General features: G+C 41.3%; 1 protein-coding gene and 1 long non-coding RNA gene across 3 annotated transcripts in view; one reads left to right on the forward strand and one right to left on the reverse strand.

Annotated features, from left to right (window-relative positions):
* Positions 1-17399, forward strand: part of Gli3 (GLI family zinc finger 3) — a 271582-nt gene that overhangs the window by 179046 nt on the left and 75137 nt on the right. For both annotated transcript variants that reach the window (XM_060372711.1, XM_021640081.2), the window contains exons 6-7: positions 2481-2627; positions 6612-6813. In XM_060372711.1, coding sequence (XP_060228694.1) covers positions 2481-2627; positions 6612-6813 — 349 coding nt within the window. The remainder of the gene's footprint in view (positions 1-2480; positions 2628-6611; positions 6814-17399) is intronic.
* LOC132649267 (uncharacterized) lies at positions 995-11632 on the reverse strand. Its single transcript, XR_009587709.1, has 3 exons — positions 10963-11632; positions 7695-7782; positions 995-1088 (listed from the first exon to the last, which is right to left on the reverse strand). It is a non-coding gene; the product is annotated as an uncharacterized LOC132649267 (long non-coding RNA).

The raw sequence follows: 17399 nt of genomic DNA on the forward strand, positions 1-17399 counted from the left end.
CCTTGAGCATGCCAAGGAAAACCTGAACGGTGGGAAATGAGAAGGAGTTAGTCTTTATTCCTGTAATTCCTGATGCTCATTTTAGGCTGAAACTGTAGGCTTCGTTTGCTGGTATTAACTTTTCACACAATTTTGTAGAATTGGAACTAGTTGTTCATACTCTCCTGTCAAGTTATAACCTATTTGTTAAGGCTTGGAAGGAATTATTCACTGTATCTCCCACGTATATATAAACCTGTGCCTATAAGTGCATTAAGATACAGAACTGCATCAACCTTACTAATTGCTGATGGGCAGTATGCATGCTTTACTACAGAACATAAGTCACCACTGGTGGTTGTAGAGTAAAAAGATAAGGCGCGGTTCATTTCACTAAACTGTTTGCTATGACTTCCGTATCCCTAGTTCCTAAACATAGGAAGTATGCTCTGAGGTTCTTTGGGCACAGAGGCAAGTGTACAAAGTGTCTGAGAAAGCATCTCTTTTCATGTATTTCCAGGAATATCCATATTCTAGGAACAATTACTGTCCCTTGTGTTTTTGTTGTAAGAATTCAGTGCAGTGAATATTTTTGTAATGTACTCATGGGATACATTTTTCTCATTTGAGAAATATTTGCATCTTAAAAACCTGCAAAAAAATTAATGTGATTCTTTTTCTGCTTAGAATTTGATGTTTTGATAAAGGAATGGGAAGTGGTAGAAATAACATAAGGGAGGCAGATGAAGGGAGTTAGACACTCAAGGTGCAGTTAGGATTGTAACTATAACTGGCTAGTAGAAATCTGACTGTCTGCAGACCTGGTACTTGCAGTTACTTTATGGAAACCATGCTCATCATCTGTATTTAATGAGTGTGAATGAAATATCCATTGAATGATTGATGTGTCTGCCTTCCCTTTCCTGCTTCATGAAAGACTCTAATTACTTACTGTCTTAGTTTTCTCTTGCTATGAAGAGGCACCGTGAGCAAGGTAACTTACAGAAGTATTTATTGGGGCTTACACTTCCATACGGATAGAATCTATGACCACCCTGGCGGCAGGCAGGCAAGCATAGCAATGGAGCAGTAGCTAAGAGCTTCCTTATCTGCAAGTTGGAGAGAGAGAGAGAGAGAGAGAGAGAGAGAGAGAGCTAGTTAGCAATGGTATGAACTTTTGATGCCTCAAAGCTTACCCCAATGACACATTTCCTTCCAACAAGGCCATGCCTCTTAGTCCTTCCCAAAAAGTTCCACTAACTGATGACCAAGTATTCAAACATACCTGCTTTCAGGGACCATTTTCATTTAAACTACCACAATACCCAATCAGATAACTTCACTAATATTTTCCTCTTGTAATCTTAATATTTCAAAGATGCTCACTTTTGTTATGTATCATTCATAAAAAGTATTGCCTGGAGACGCCAGCCCAAAGCATCTATTGCCAGGATTCTTCTCCCTGTAGCTAGTCATTGCTCAAATGCTATGCCCTAAGCACTACAAACATGGCTTTACTTTTGGCTCCTAGCTACATCGTGGAACTTCTTTGAATCCAGATTTCTGAAAATCTAGAGGCCACCCTCAGAACTGCTACACATAAATTGCACATAAATTGGCAGGTGGAAACCAATTATTATCCCACTCCTGTAAGACTGACTCTTGCCAGTAAATTGTTCCAGATTGATAGGTACATTTTCTTTTTGATTTTCTAGTCGAGGGGAGAAAAGGAAAAAGAGAGCTTTTAAATTCTGCAACGTGAAATTGCAGCTTATCATTCAGTTGTGTGTCATTAATGCCTGCTGCCCTTTTTTCTTTCTCGTAAACTCTGACTTCTTGTGTTAGTGAGTGTTAACTCAGACACTCCTGTCAGGAGCCTAGGGAAGTATTTTAAGTATGTCTGGAAAGATATCACAGTTGTCTGAGTTGTCTACTGTTGTAAGAAGTATGAACATACAGTAATTGTCTGTAGGAAACTGTTTTTGTTGCAGGGGGAGGGAGTCAGTCATGGCCATTCACACACAGCCCATCATCCCGGAACAGACGGGGCGGGGGACAAGTTTGTGTATTTTGGACTCCCCATAAATTACGTTGTCTAGTTGACATCATTGCTTTTCTTAGTGTATACGTGTCTGCTCTGTGATCACAAAATGACTAAATTGCCTGAATGACATATTTTTAGAATGTGTCATCTTAAGAGATACATGACTATATATATATATATATATATATATATATATATATATGCATTAATCATTTTGAATTCTTTAACAAAGAACAAAACTTTTGTAATGTATTTTATTACTTTTATTTCTCTAGCTTTCTTCCTGGGTAAAGACATAGGATACCGGTGAATACATACTCAGAAAAGCTTTGTTGCGTGGAACCATGAAAGCATGTGTTTGAAGGCTAAATGACAGACGGACTTGAGATGCTTCACAAAAAAAAAAAAGAGTGGCTACTTGTTCTTGTAACTGTCACCATCCTACTTACTCTTGTAGCCCCCCATGCTGGAGTCAGCCCTGCGGAATACTATCACCAGATGGCCCTGCTGACAGGCCAGCGCAGCCCCTACGCAGACATCCTCCCGTCAGCCGCCACCGCTGGTGCAGGGGCCATCCACATGGAGTACCTTCATGCCATGGATAGTAAGTGACAGGGCTGGTGGCTGGGGTCCTGGGAGGGTACCAAAAGCTAACTAGGAAATGGAGAGAAGGCTTCAAGGGTTAGCGAATGGGCTAAATTTTCAATCTAAGGGAAGCTTCCACAGAAGGAGCCAGCCTGAGATGACCCATTACCTCTGGGAGGACTAGGATATGCAGAGAATTGTAGTTGGTAGCTGTGCTAGAAATGTGACTTATCAACACATCATCCTGCTCTGCTTCTTGTGGTACGAAAATGGAGGAACAGCGGTGCTACCTGGATGGACGTTGCCTGGCCTCTCCATGGTTTCATGGATTTTACCCTTTAGAAAGTAAATATTTAGGAAGGAAGGAAGGAAGGAAGGAAGGAAGGAAGGAAGGAAGGAAGGAAGGAAGGAAGGAAGGAAGGAAGGGAAAGGAAAAACCAAATAAGAAACTACAAAATATGCTTTATTCCCATTCACATACCCCTATATTAAAACACTGTGTTTCATGACGACCCTTTGTAGCTGCTAAGATCATGGAAGGTTTATGATAGTTATAGGTAGTGGGAAAATACCCAGAAACATTTCTAAATTTTAGTACCTGGCAGTGAAGGGAAGAAGATTGTGTGTGGTTTTTTTCCATGTCACGGGTGCCTAGAGATACATGAGGGCTCCTTTGGGTCACAGTGGGCCTGTGACAATGACTTCTTACAGCACCAGAGCTCTCATCTCAAGAACCTGTTCAGTGAATACTCATTGGCAGGGTCTTGCAGAGTTAAGCTGAAGCCTTGCCCCGCTGTACGGCAGGGAAAGTATGGTTTTTCTAGCAGGGGTGCTTAAGAGTCACCTTTGTGAGGGGGCGTGCTTTTGTTAATCTAGGCCTCAGATTTAGCAAATCAAGAGGATGGTTGATCCACACAGGAATAAAAATTGACAGTCTGAGTCCGCTAATCAACCTTGGTGTTCCCCATAGGAGCGTGGCCTGGTGCTGACCTCTGTTGGGCCACTTGTTACCACACACCTAGCGAAAGGACTGTGTTGCACCCTCTGTGGGGGGTTTTGTTGGTAGAATCAGTAGCATAAAGAGCTTAGGTTTCAGATCCATCATAACCACATTTCAATTAGCGATTGTTGGGGGGGCAGTTCACTGTTATTATGCAAATTAGTTATTTAAAAATCTGCAAATAAAGAATTAAAATAAGAGAGACTCCTTGGAAGGTCAGCCTGTGTTACTTTCCCTATTTGATAAGAATGTGTTCAGTCAGGCAGTGGCTTTTTTTTTTTTTTTAATCTAAATAAAGGATGAAGCTACCCTTTTACTTTGTAAAAACTAATTAAAGGAATTTTAATTTGCCAGAGTATATGGTAAATTGACTGTCATTAAGTAGGAATTTAGATGTTCTATCATTCATCACATGAAAAGAAAGCTCCTCTTTCTCTGTCAGAAATTTTTATTAGGATAGAGAAACAAAAACAATTAAGAGGAACTAGGATGGAACGCCCCGTGCTGGCGCGGTAGGAACGCTCTGCGGCTGGGTGTATAGCTCACGGGTAGAGTGCTTGCCTAGCACGGAGAAGGCTCGTGTTCAGTACCTACCTCTGACAAGCTGGTGGGAGCACATGCCGTGGCTCATGAGAGAGGGCTTTTGACATGGGAGCTAGAGCACTTAGTGTGACACATTAGGCTAAGCAGGTATATTCACAGCTCTGTTAGTTCCTGAGGTTGAGGGACCTCGAGCCTGTAACTCCATAAGGAGTGTCCTAGCGGAGAACAAGGACGACTAAGTCCACGGTGTAACATATGACCAGAAACTGACTTAAACCGTTGTTATTCTCAGAGAGAGAGTAAGAGTCTTTGAGGACATTTCCCAGCCCGACTTTTGTGACCTAAAATGTTTGATGGGAACGTCTTGCCATGCCTCTGGCCCCTGACTCTGAATGATGCATGGTAGATATAAGGCTTCTTATGTTTCATGGGATCAGGTCACGTTACTTCCTGTGTCACTGCTAATTAGTGAGGGCTAGCATTTAGAAGGCTGCAGTCAATCCTGAGCATCCCTACCAAGAGCAGATGTGGCAGAGACCAAAAAAAATGTCTAGCTCATCTTGCTGCCTGTAAGTCCTATGGAAACTGGCTATTACAAAGGGTTATGTGGAAACTGACCATAAATCTGATCTGTCCTTTAGATTGTCTGGAAATGACAGGTATTTCTCCATTAAAATCTTTCATGATGAAATTAGCTTATTGCAGTAATTGCAAAATAGTTAACGTTCAAGGCAGAGGGTGTAGTAAAAAGTGACATACCTTTTAGATCCCAGAAGTGTCCACAGAGCTGAGATTCCTCTTCTGTACTTACGTGCCCTGTGTCAGCTGGTGATGAAGCTGTTGTAAATGAGTGAGCCCATTTTAAGTGTAACTGAAGGGGTGTCGAGAAGGCACCCTGCTTGTCACTCAGAGTGGCGGATGAGTGAGAGATTACTACCCCTTTGTACTACCGTTTACGTGAGATCAACTGTAAAGCCTTTCAGAGCCATCCGTTCTGATGCATGAAATTATCTCAGAGCATGGTGGATTGTTATCTTGTCTGAAGTCTGTTATGGTGACACAGATTTTTAATTCCAGTACTTGGGAGGCAGGGTTAGGCAAGAGGTTGTCGTTTTAAGGCCAATGGGATAACACACACACACACACACGTGGCAGTAGGAGAGAGGATGGACAGATGGACAGGGGCTGAGAGAATAGTCCATTTCTGAAGAAAATATTTCCATTGCATTTTCTGGAGATCTATTGCATTGTCTTTTTGTGTGTGTTTAAGATTGTCTACTACTTTAATTTTTCTAAGTAAGGCACAATTGCCACATTCCCATAAGCAGTCATATTCATGGTATGAAATATAAAGTCTTCTGTTAGTACTTAGATTATTTGTAATTGATTTGCTTCCTATCTGGCTAGATAACCTTCTCATTCTCTCATTGAGCTTTAGTTTTAGGACTGACTTGTAAATTGATCTTCCAAAGGTGGGCGTGGACCAGTGGGCTACTCTGCTATGCCCTAAGACTTAGATCTTGACGTCTAACAAATTTGAATGCAAATCACGTTTAATTGTGAGCCTCTGGTTAGAAACCACTATATCAAGTGGGCATGTGTTTAGATTGAGTTACTAACCTCCAGACTGAGAGGCTGTCAGCAGGTTTTTCATGAAGTTTAAAGACTGTTAGTTCTATAATGGCAAAGAAAGGGCCATTTCAATGTCCTTAGGCACACAGATCTCATTATCATGCCCGCAGGGTTTATGCCCCCCTCCTTGGAAAGTTTATAAACCACCACCATCAACAGCATGGAATATATGTTAGATGAGGAGGCTTTTAGTCAGGAACCCTCCATCTTGACACCACTGAGCCCAAGACTCTATATGGCAGAACCCCAAATTGAGTATGAGGGGCTGGATAATGCATCTGTCATTTGCTTTAGTGATGCTATAAGTTTACCAGGGAGCATTTTACTGCTGGAGTCACAGAGGAAAAAAAAAAGCATGGTTACACCAATTCCTTATTTTAGCATGCTTTAATTCTTTTTTTTCGTCATTCAACTCACTGCCTTAAAATGGTGTGTGTTAGAGTAGAGAGGGCATTGTGTTGCAACTGTGGGAACCTCTGTCTTTGTCACTTGTGGTGAATTAATGATGGGAATATCTAAGCAGCTGTCAGATTCATAAATCATTAGAAATGAGAAGGATAACACATAAAAGTCTCTCCCTTTTGTTGAGCAATTTATCATTTTGCCTGCACATTAATAAACAGCGCTCCTCTGAGGTAAGCCCCTGGAAGATAAATATTTTCCTCTGATTTCCTCAATTGTAGCCAGTAGATCACAAGGGGGAGGAGAGCTCCTTGTCACCACGAGTTGCCAACTTCTTGTCCCTCTCCCTCTGCACCGAGAAGTGGCAGTCAATAGTGTATAGATTCTGGCTGTAGGTAATCAAGTTCTGTTTTGTTTCTGTAACAGGCACCAGATTTCCCAGCCCCAGGCTGTCAGCTAGGCCCAGCCGAAAGCGCACACTGTCCATATCACCACTGTCCGATCATAGCTTCGACCTTCAGACCATGATAAGAACATCTCCTAACTCCTTGGTCACAATTCTCAATAATTCTCGTAGCAGCTCTTCAGCTAGTGGCTCCTATGGGCACTTATCGGCAAGTGCAATCAGGTACGTATTTTCCTGAATCCATTATGTGTATCTATAATAAAGTGCCAGTGCTCGGGTGAGCCCATAATCCACTTGCAGTGCCAGTGGTCTGAGAGGAAGAAAGAACCAACATGCTGCTGCAGCCAGGACTCAGGTCAAAGCCACAACAATGGGCCAACATTAATTTGATTGTGTGCGTTAGCCGGTGGTCCTTCTGGGGCCGTTTTTCAGTTACGATGAAATGCACTTCTTTGAGACAGAGATTTTCAGTCTTGTGTTGCAAATAGTTTCGTAAAATAAAAGCTCACTGCCTGGTTGCCCAGGTAGACAAAGACAGACAAGTTTACTGTACAGCTCTCAAGGGAAAGGGACACGTTATGAATGAAGAAGAGTTAGAAGAGTGTGTTTTGGTTCAACAGAAAACAGATATAGATGATTTGGAGGCACCTACAAAGCCATTCGCTGGTGAGTTAACACGAAATCCAGTGGGGGGGGAAATATATATATATATATATATATATATATATATATATTAATTACACATTCCAGCTTACTTTTAAAGATAAAAGCTTTGACTATCTTTTCTGTACAATGACATAATTTCAACATGCTGTTACATGAATGCAAAGGAATATAAAAATGATTATTTAAAAAAAATCTTATTGCTAATGATCAGATTTGGACTGGTGTTACTGACTACAAAGGGAACATAAGCCGTGCTAAGAATCTGTGACATGTTCATGCTGCTTCCGTCAGCTTGATCACCTTCTTTTAGCCGTGCTAGTTATAAATGATGGAGGCAGAACTGAGCAGTATTCCAGTGGTTAATTAAATAGTCCTGGTTATAATCTTTAGCTCTCGTTTTCCCTGCAGTTTTCACCATAGTCTGGGAATTTGCTTACCAGTAATCTTTGAATTACGGTTCTGTGGCTGTGGGTGGTTCCTTGTTTTGAGAGCACGGACTGGCAATGGTGGCATGATGACAGGCCACTTGGGAAGAGAAGACAGGCATCAGGAATTCAAGGCCAGCTTAGGCTACTTGACATTGTGTCGAAAAAGAAACAAAATAAAACCCCAAGAAAACACAGTGAATAAATGGAACACACAAGGCTGATGAGTGCTTTCACTCACCTTGCGTTTAGTAAGTAAAAATGTAGTTAATTTTCTACACTGATCAGTTTTTTTTTATGGTGACTTTATGTGTGTGGGAAATGTCAGTAGTTCAGAAAAATACACATAAATAATAGTAATGTCTCCATATTTATTAATAATAACTAATACCATTGTTCTAACATTTTCCAGTACAGTTTTGGTTTCAGTTTCGAGTTCAATTATCAGTGATTCTCATTGGCAGGCAAGTTAGGATTATTGTTAGAAATCATGATTTTCATTTTCTGCTCTTCTTTCATATTGGCTGATAAGAAGTGGAAATATGAAATAAAGCAAACACCTGTTCATGTGACTCTAGGCAGCACATAGTGTAGGGTTTGGAGTGTCTGGAGGTTACCACAGAGAGTGTGGTCTAAGATGTCTCAGGATCAGCCAGCATAGTTACGAGTGTAGGCCTCAGCATCTGTAGTCAGATCCCAGCTTTGGCTCCAATTTGCATATTTAACAGCTGCAGGTGGGACACCGGTATGGTATGTTGGAAAGCATCTTGTTTTAGTAAAGGTTATGTGGGGTCCACATGGGACAACATTTCTTCCTCATTGGGTAGAGTTGCAAGAGAAATGACCCCGAATGATGCTTTTAAGAGACAACGCCACTGGCCTGGCCGTGATACATCAGTGATGTTTCAGCCTGTTGCTCTCTAACCCATGGCAATTTGTCCCTCTTCTCCTGGCGTGTGTTCTTAGGTCATCTGCTACCATAAATTTTATCTTAATTTGCTAATATTTTGCAATTATGTGACTTGGCCAAAACATCTATGTAGAAAATTCACATACTGTGATACTCGCACAAATGATAGTCACATAAATGGCTTTGTGGCTTTTGAGGGGAGGTGGTGGTACTGGAGATTGAACTCAGGACGTTGGCTGTGCTGGACAGGTTCTATACCACTGAGCTACACCTTTAGCCCCAGAATCACTTTGTGAATGGTTCTTCTTTTTCTTAATTATCCCTATTTGCTTGCTGTATTCTTTGCAGTGTCTTAGAATTCAGGCTAGAAAGTACCACATAAATGCCCACGTATTCTTACTTAGCATCTTCATGACATCTTACATTTACTCTGAGAAGGAGGCGCCACTCCTCAGACACCACTGGTACCCTGACTTACAAAGATCATTTCATTAAAAGTGGAAGAAGAGAGTCAGGGTCACTTTAAAAACCAGTGAGTTCTCAGAATATCCTGTGACAGTCAGGTGGCCCAGCACCGTCAGGTGCTCATTTTCTTTCTTGCCCTTAGTATTTTCATGCAAATCCTCTCTCTCCTAGTGGGTCATTGATACACAGAAATGGTATGTTAAGCTAATATGTCACATGTTTTTTTAAACATAGAAGGTAATCCAGTTGATGGGTACCAGTGCCACCAGCATTCCAGTCTCCTGTTCATTGCTTTACCCCCCAACCATCCCTGACTTTCACACTTAGAATTTACCAATGACTACTTCAGTGTTAATGTTGACAGTGCATAAGGTAATTATATCACTTTAAGTTTGTAAGGATGTGATTATGTCATAAAGCAATCATTCAGGTGTCTGTTGCCATCTGTTTTTCCTGAAGTAGAGCAGGGCACCAGAACTCTCCTTCACAACCGTGCATCACCTGTGTCCTCTCTCATTGACACCGCACTACAAATAGTTAATGAATGAATAAATTCAGGGGGTTCCTCTTCCATCCAGTGAGCAATGAAAATACCCACCACCCTTTTTTTATTGAGTGAGTCTCATTTTCCAGAAGTTAAGATCTATTTGAATGTTATTCAGCATTCCCACAGATTGATTATATTATACATAGGTATACATAACGTATAAACAGACACATTGCACATAGGAGCAGAAACAGAGAAACTGATAGAAAATAAAGGGTTAAAATAGCAAATGTCTGTCCTGTTGCTGTATTATTTTTGTATTTTTAAAATATTTACTTAACAATTCAGGCTCCGTTAAAATATCTTACAAAACAATACTCTGAAAAGTCTGCTGGCATATTAACTACAGTCCTTGGGTCTGCCAGACTGGATATGTATGGCAAGTCCTTTTTATCTATAGCTGCTGTAATTCAAGAGAGAAAACAAAACACATATTGTAAAAGATTTCATGTAAAGAAATTGTAAGTTCTCCATCTCTTGAAGGTTTCCACTGAAGACCACAGCATTAAAAAGCCTGTGGTCCTCAATCCACACTTAAACCTAACATTATAAATAGCTCATTACCTATATTATATTTAAAAGGTGGTTCTTCCAATACCTTCCCCCCAGATATTAAGCCATCCTAGGAAGAGAAGGCATTTCAAATGATGTAACTGGAATGGAGAAATGATTAGTAAACACATTCCCAGTGCACCAGGTATGATTTTTTCACTCTCAGTTTAGCGGTAAAACGAAGATGCTTTCCTCCGTGGTTGTTTAAGATCTGGCATGGTTAGGAAAATCATCTCAAATGAAAATTACATTTTGTTCTACTTCACAAATCACCCACTGAGTTGTCTACCAAGATTTCCAACATCATAGTCCTTGAAATTTTTTTTTAATCATCTGTACAGACAAGGTTGGCCTGTGACTGTTGTGTTCTCTGCCCTCTTGTTTGTACACGATCGTCCTTTTCTGGTTTAAGAATCCTGTGGAATGAGGAAACATTTTCTAGGTCCATGGATGCTGCCTGATGGGAGATAGGAACCAATGCAGCTCCACAGCTCTCTGACTGTGTACTGCTCATGGGAGCATATGTCTTCCTTATACTGGAGAAACAATACACATACACACAGAGAGAGATGAATCAAATGTACTAGAAAACTATAATGCCAGATTACAAGTATATTTAAAAATCTCTGATCCCATCTTCTAAAAATAATGAGATGTCCTTTTTTCCTCCTTAATATTAGTAAAGTAATTAGTAACATCTTTTTAAAAATGTAATTCTCTTCAAATTGTTCATTCCCCAAACATTGGAATGAGTTTAACTACAGGCTAGGTGCGGAGGCTGCTGATTAAGTAAGTGAGAGCCTTACCTTCATGGAATTTGCAGGAAGAAACGCCTCCAAGCAGAGATATAAAGGAGCAGATGGTTGCATAAGCTTGCTTGATTGCTGGTTGTTGCTCTAGAGCGAATGGCCCGGGTGCCAGGAAGCTGAGACTTGTAAGATAATGGGAACAACCTCAGGAAAGGCTTTCTGTGACTGCCTAGGAAAAGTGATGAGCATATGGATCCCAAGATGGGAGGAGTAGGGCATCTGAAGAAATGTGGCTGGACCAGAGAACTAGAAGACAGGAAGGTAAGGGCAGGTCAGCCAGGGCACAAGTGCGGGGACATAGAGCTAGATCAAGCTACGTCTGCTACCAACGACGTGAGAACAGTGGGAAGCTTTGGAGACTCCGGGAGTCTGTTTAACTCTGCGGCTGTGCAGATGTTCTCAGAGGGGTCGGTGGACGGTCACAGGCATGCAACCACCACAGTCAGAGTCAGTCGGTCCTCTAATCCTCCTCCTGCTCACCAGGTTCTCTAGAAATCCTCAGTCAGCTGGAGCATAGCTAAAACAATCCTGGGAAGTGCCTCTCCCATAAGAGATGCAGGAGAGCCGATGCTGATCACGTGAACATGAATTTCTAACCACTCACTGCTTTGAAGTATGTGAGCGACTCCTGCCGCAGAGCGTGCCGTTGCTCTTCCCGTTCATGACTGCTTGATGGCACGTAGCTTCTTCGTTTTGTGCAACGCGTTCGCAATAGAAAGCGCGACAACACACGTTCTCCAAGGCTCCTCAGAGTGTGCATACCAGAACACCAAGCATTAGGACACATTCATTTTTGAGTGTGTGGGTCTGTACCTCTTTGTTCTTTCCTGCGGAGGCTTAGCTGGGTTTCCCAGTAAACGTGCCTTAAGAATTTCTATGGATGGAAGCAGAAGGTTTTATTTTGTTTGTTCCCAAGCATAAATAAGCATGTGGGTGCATATGGATGCTTATGTCTATATGTACAGAATTAATGGAAGTTGTGAGGCCTCTGCGAAATTGGAAGGAATTGCTCTTTGAACGGCAGCCGTTGTAAATTAAGTACCAGAGCTCTAAGTGACTAAAAAGTCAGGTGTGGCTAGATTGCAGCTCTTCTCAGGTCAGTTTTCAAGCTGTGGTGCCTCTGTTATCTCAGTGCTGCCTCACTTTATGTCCAAGACCTAACTGTTCCTGAGCAAAAGATTTGGGGGAGGCAGAAGCCACAAAGCAAAGACAGCTGCCCTTAATGTCCTCCACCTTAAGAGAACTGGGTTCATTCCCATCTCAGTGTATAGTAGCACTCTGTGCCATGATCAAATGAGTTTCTTCTCAGAATGTTTTGACCTAACCCACGTGTGTTGGCACATATCTTTAATCCCCACCCTCTGAGGTGGAGCTCAGTGAGATCTAGTCCAGCCTGATCTACATAAAGAGCTTTGAGACCCTGTCTCAGAATAAACAAACCTACTTCAAGTATGAAAGTTAACTGCCATGGTACATTAGAAAATGTGTGTTTTTATTGATAGCTGTTAAGGAGAGCATACTTTACAGTTAAAGTAAGGCATTTCCGTAGACTCCAGAGGAGCCATCTTTTTTTTTTTTTTTTTTTTCCCTCACAATCTACTGGATTTAGGAACTCTGCCTCTGTGACTTGCTCTTTCCTTTTACCATCTGCTTCAGGGCATTCGTATAACTTAGTTCTCTCTTTAGCTACTTCCTGCCCAGCTCTATTCGGCCCACTCTAGATCACGGAGAGATTTCAGAGATGAACTCAGAAATCTAGGAGGCCTTCTGCTGTATCAGCGTAGATCAAAGGTGTGGCATATTTAACTGCCTGGCTACCCATAACCCCCCAGCTTTGTCGTGGTTTGACACAAGAAAGGAAAAACTAATAACAATACCTCAGGCCACCATTATATATAGGGAGGGGAAACTGTGTGGTTACTATAAGGAGAAACAGTTATCCTCGGGGAAGATACTGCATTTTAGAAGTTAACAAACAATGAGATAGTTTTAATATAATATTTTGTATGACTATAATATGCTCCAGTTTTTGCCTTTGCCTGTCCGGTGGCTGAATAACGCAGCCTCCTCTTGTCTTCGTTTTAATGTAAAAACAGCTCTTCCAGTGTAAAGAAGTGCATCTGTCCAAACCATGTTGCCTACCTTCTCGATAGCATGGTTATTAAGAAATCTAGCCTCATTCTCCTTACCTCTCGCCTTACATGAAATTACTGAGAAATGTAAAATACAGTTTAAGTAGCTTTCTTCTTGTAAGTAGCTTTACTGGGGGGTTTCCATGTGATTTGAATGTGATGTCTTTGAAATGCCTGTTTATAGTAGGGTTGAATAAATGTTTAATGATTTGTCTGTACAGTATGAACTTTAAATATCCCACTTATATTGTAATCTGTTCTAGGAATTAAACAAAATGTGATTTAATGATTGGTCATAGAGATGGAGAAAATGTGAGTGTGTGTGTGTGTGTGTGTGTGTGTGTGTGTGTGTAGACTCACATAACTTGTTGGTGTGACAAAGTAGTGTGTGTCAAACCTGATTATGCATTTGAAGTTTTTCCATAGAGATTATAATTAATATGTAGCTTTCTGGCTACAGATAATAAGACATGTAGAAAGTACCCAGTTCAAGTATCTGGAATTAATGAATAAGATACATTGTTTATTACTAAGAACTTAATTGTTTTGCATATCTACTTTCTGCTAACAGCTCCAATTTTACCCAATTTGGAATAGGTGGTTAAATTTTTAACAGGAGACATCTGTGTTGGAAGCCACGGTATTATTTACTGAAGTATGAATAAACAGCCAAATTTCCACTTTTTTTTTTTTTTGGTAGGTAAGGGGAACTGAGAATTAAGCCTCACCACAAAATGCCAAGCACATGCTTTATCACTTAGCTGAACACTGTAAATAAATCTTGATATAAAAATCTTGTGACTTAGATTTTTTATAAAGTATACATACAAATCTAAACTTTCAGATGCTGATTTTAAATGTTAATTTAGATTAAAAAAAACATGTATATGTTTTGCCTGCATGTACCTATGTGTACTTCATGTGTGCTTGGTGTCCGCTGAGGCCAAAAGAGGGCATCAGATTCCCTGGAAATAAAATTATGGTTTTGAGCTGCCATGTGGTTGTTAGTTTCTGAACCCCAGTCCTCTGCTGTAGCACTGAGTGCCCTTAACTGCCAAGCCATCTTTCTGGCTGGAAAGTCTTGTCTTTAAGTCTTTGGGGACATGAAGTGCTTTCACAAAGAGGTCTATTGCTCACTCTGAATTCAGCTCAGAGCTGTGTGAGAGATGACCCAACCGAGCAGTTCTGTGTCCGCCATGCCCAGGATTCTGCATGCAAGTCATGGCATCCAGGACCCTGTTAAGCTAGCACTCCAGGCATCAAGAGTTGGTGCTGACCAGGCAACAGTCTAAAACCCACGTGTTTCCACTCGTACATTCCTTAATAAGTAAAGATTAATTAGTGCTTACATTAGTTATTCCGGTGATATAAGCAGTGAACATGAGTATCAAGGAATACCAGTTCCTCACTGCTGTGAGTGTCTGTGCTGGTTTTGCCAATTTGACCTAACCTACACACATCAGTAAGATAGTCACTGAGAATTTGCCTCCATCCCATTGGCAGGAGGCTGGTCTGTAAGGGCTTTTTCTTGATTAGTCATGATCATGTGGGTGGTGATATCCCTGGACAGGTAGGCCTGGGTTCTATAAGGAGTTTCAACAATACTGATACTTTGTAGAAAATTGTGGAGTGAATACACGCACTGTTTTGCAAGGGCTTTGAGTGGAACTCCTTAAGTGGAGTTAACCTTCTCTTTCTAATTTTGTCCTTTGTAATCAACAAAGTCTGTGCTGTGCTACTGTAGTTGGAGAACTGATGGTAAATGTTAGCTTTGATGTGTTAATACTGTTTGGTGCATATGGCGTCTGACTGTAGTTTTCAGAGGAAGATGGTTTCATAGTACAGCTTTTTTTTTTTTTGAAGTGACAGTATCCAGAGTATGATAGGCAGAATAATGTCCCCTAAAGGTGCTCTTGTTCTAATCCGTGAACCTGTGAGCAGGTTACAGCAGATGTGGTTGGGCTGCAGATCTTGGTTTCAGTTTGAATTATCATTAGATGAATGAACAGAGTCCTGTGAGAACAGCCAGAGTCAGTGGGAAGAGAGAGCCAGAGGTGGCAACTGGAGCCAGGGAATGTGAGCACCCTCTTGAAGCCTGGAAGAGGCAGGAACCCAGCGTGCCATGCTTAACTCTAGAGGCCAAGGGATCTGGGTAGGGAACACAGCTAGTGCCAGCTTACAGAGTGGCCGCCCCTGTACCAAGAGGCCAGAGTTTCATAGAGCAGGACTCCCGTTTCTAGGGCCCTGCCTGCTTAGGCTTGCTCTTAAGATGCAAAGGCTTGGGCCCCCTAGCACCCCTCAAGTACTCAGAAGGTTCTCTGCACAGCCTTCTCACCGAAGGGTGAGAGTACACAGGGAGGGATCGTGCGACCGTGTGTTTGGACTCTTCTGCATATAGGTGCTGTATCCCGTCCTGTTGGCCCGCTTTCTGCCTTTTCCTTAAGAACTCAGCCTGAGAACTCCGTAGACAGTGTTCTGAGCAGCACTGACTGCAGAAGCTGCCGATACGGGTACTGTGACAGAACCAAGAATTTCGTGCTTTTCTCATGATACTTTAAAGTGGTTTGTGTCCTGGCGCTGAGCAGCCCGCCTGCAGCCCTTTCTGCAGCTGTGTTAGTGGTAGAAGGGCTGGGCCTGCTGCTCCGAGCTTATCAAAGGCATCCTGGCAGTTTCCAGTTTGCGGTCCCCAGGTCTTGGCACCCAAGAGCGTCTGTTCCTGGCTTATAATAAACCACAGAGGTTGAGAAATCACAGGTTCGCCTATCAAGCCTACTCCCTAGCAGTTCAAGTACATTTTAGAATGTATTTATTTCAGCTCCCTGCTTTCACTAGTGAAAAATAAGCACCAAAGAAAGCTACCAGAGTTTGGTTTAAAAAAAATTCTCAAACTGTTACGTACCCCTGGACAAGGAGGACTGTCGTGCTAAGAGACTTCTGTGGGAATACTGAGCCTTGATTCATCCGATCTGATATTTCTTCCTAATGTGTGACATTCAGCATAGAGTGAAGTCTGTTGAATTTCATATATAGTCAACAAAACAAGGCTATTCTCTGCTTTGTGAAGTATTGGTTTTTTAGTAGTCTTTTTACTTTTTAGTGGTCTTGACTCCTAATCAGACACTTAGTTTTTTTTAGAATCTGATGTTTCTTACAATTTGAATTGTCAGTGGCCTCTTCTTAAGTTTCTTTCCTTAAGCCTGCTGGATAGTTCGGGCCCCTGAGAAACTAAGAACACGTATAGAGGTTAATGCAGGGATTATTGATGTTCTAATTATTACCTGAAGTGGGGTCTTCAGGTTTTGTTTCTTTAATGAGTAGAATAGGGTAGTTACACTTGGTAATACCCATTCACCCAAAGGAGGTGGAGGTGTTAAATCATTGTGGTTTTTGATGAATGGCTTGTACACTGAAAAATAAATTGGACAAACTGGCACAGAGCTCAGTGAACATGAAATCAGCTATTAGAAGAAAGCTTGTGAACAAATTCTGAGGTAGATATGCATCTTTTGATTAATGCCCTATCAATCATCCATGCAGCTACCTTGGGTGAGTCTTGCTGTAATCATTCATGGTTGCTTACAGAAACACAGGCAGAAACTATAGCGCTGCAGAACAGAATATTACTACCTATTCTAACTTACTGTGAACAATCACTGTTTTTCACCATGTTTCTGATTTCCTTTATTAAGGAAATACAATGTAAAATGAAAGGAGAGTCCCTCAAAGCCTGGTGGATTTCTCTAAGGGTATTGTTAATGGTATTCAGCCTTAAATGGGCAAGCTATTGTAACAGAAAACTCTCTGTAGGAATAATAGTAATGAATTCCCATTGAAGCCGCCCTTTTATGGGTTATAGTCAAACAGACAAAAATGTAAAGTCATGTTAATGAAGGGAGTATATCTCTGGAATTATTACTAAAAGTTGTTGAAATGGTTTGAATTTTGTTACTGTAATTATTTTATTTTCAGTTAATGTGCTTAGCTGCAATAGTAATTAACCCACCAGATTGGAAATATGCATGAGTTCTACCCTTAATATTATAAGAAACTCTGGTTCTTTCTGGCTAACGTTACAGTTACGTGTGTGTGCACACTTGTGTGTGAAAATTTATTATCAGATTATTTTTAATAGAGGAGAATTTTCCATGTAGGCAATTATTAGTTCTCTGTGCATTTTTAAGCCAGTGGAAAAGCCCTCCAGAGTCAGTCATAGCTCCTAGAGGATTTGATCCCTAAACTGTGCTCATACAAAGAAGCATCTGGCCATTGGCCACTTACTGAGGTATTTCGAGGTAAAAGTGG

The sequence above is a fragment of the Meriones unguiculatus genome, chromosome 19 (genome assembly GCF_030254825.1).
Source record: "Meriones unguiculatus strain TT.TT164.6M chromosome 19, Bangor_MerUng_6.1, whole genome shotgun sequence".
Taxonomy (NCBI): domain Eukaryota; kingdom Metazoa; phylum Chordata; class Mammalia; order Rodentia; family Muridae; genus Meriones; species Meriones unguiculatus.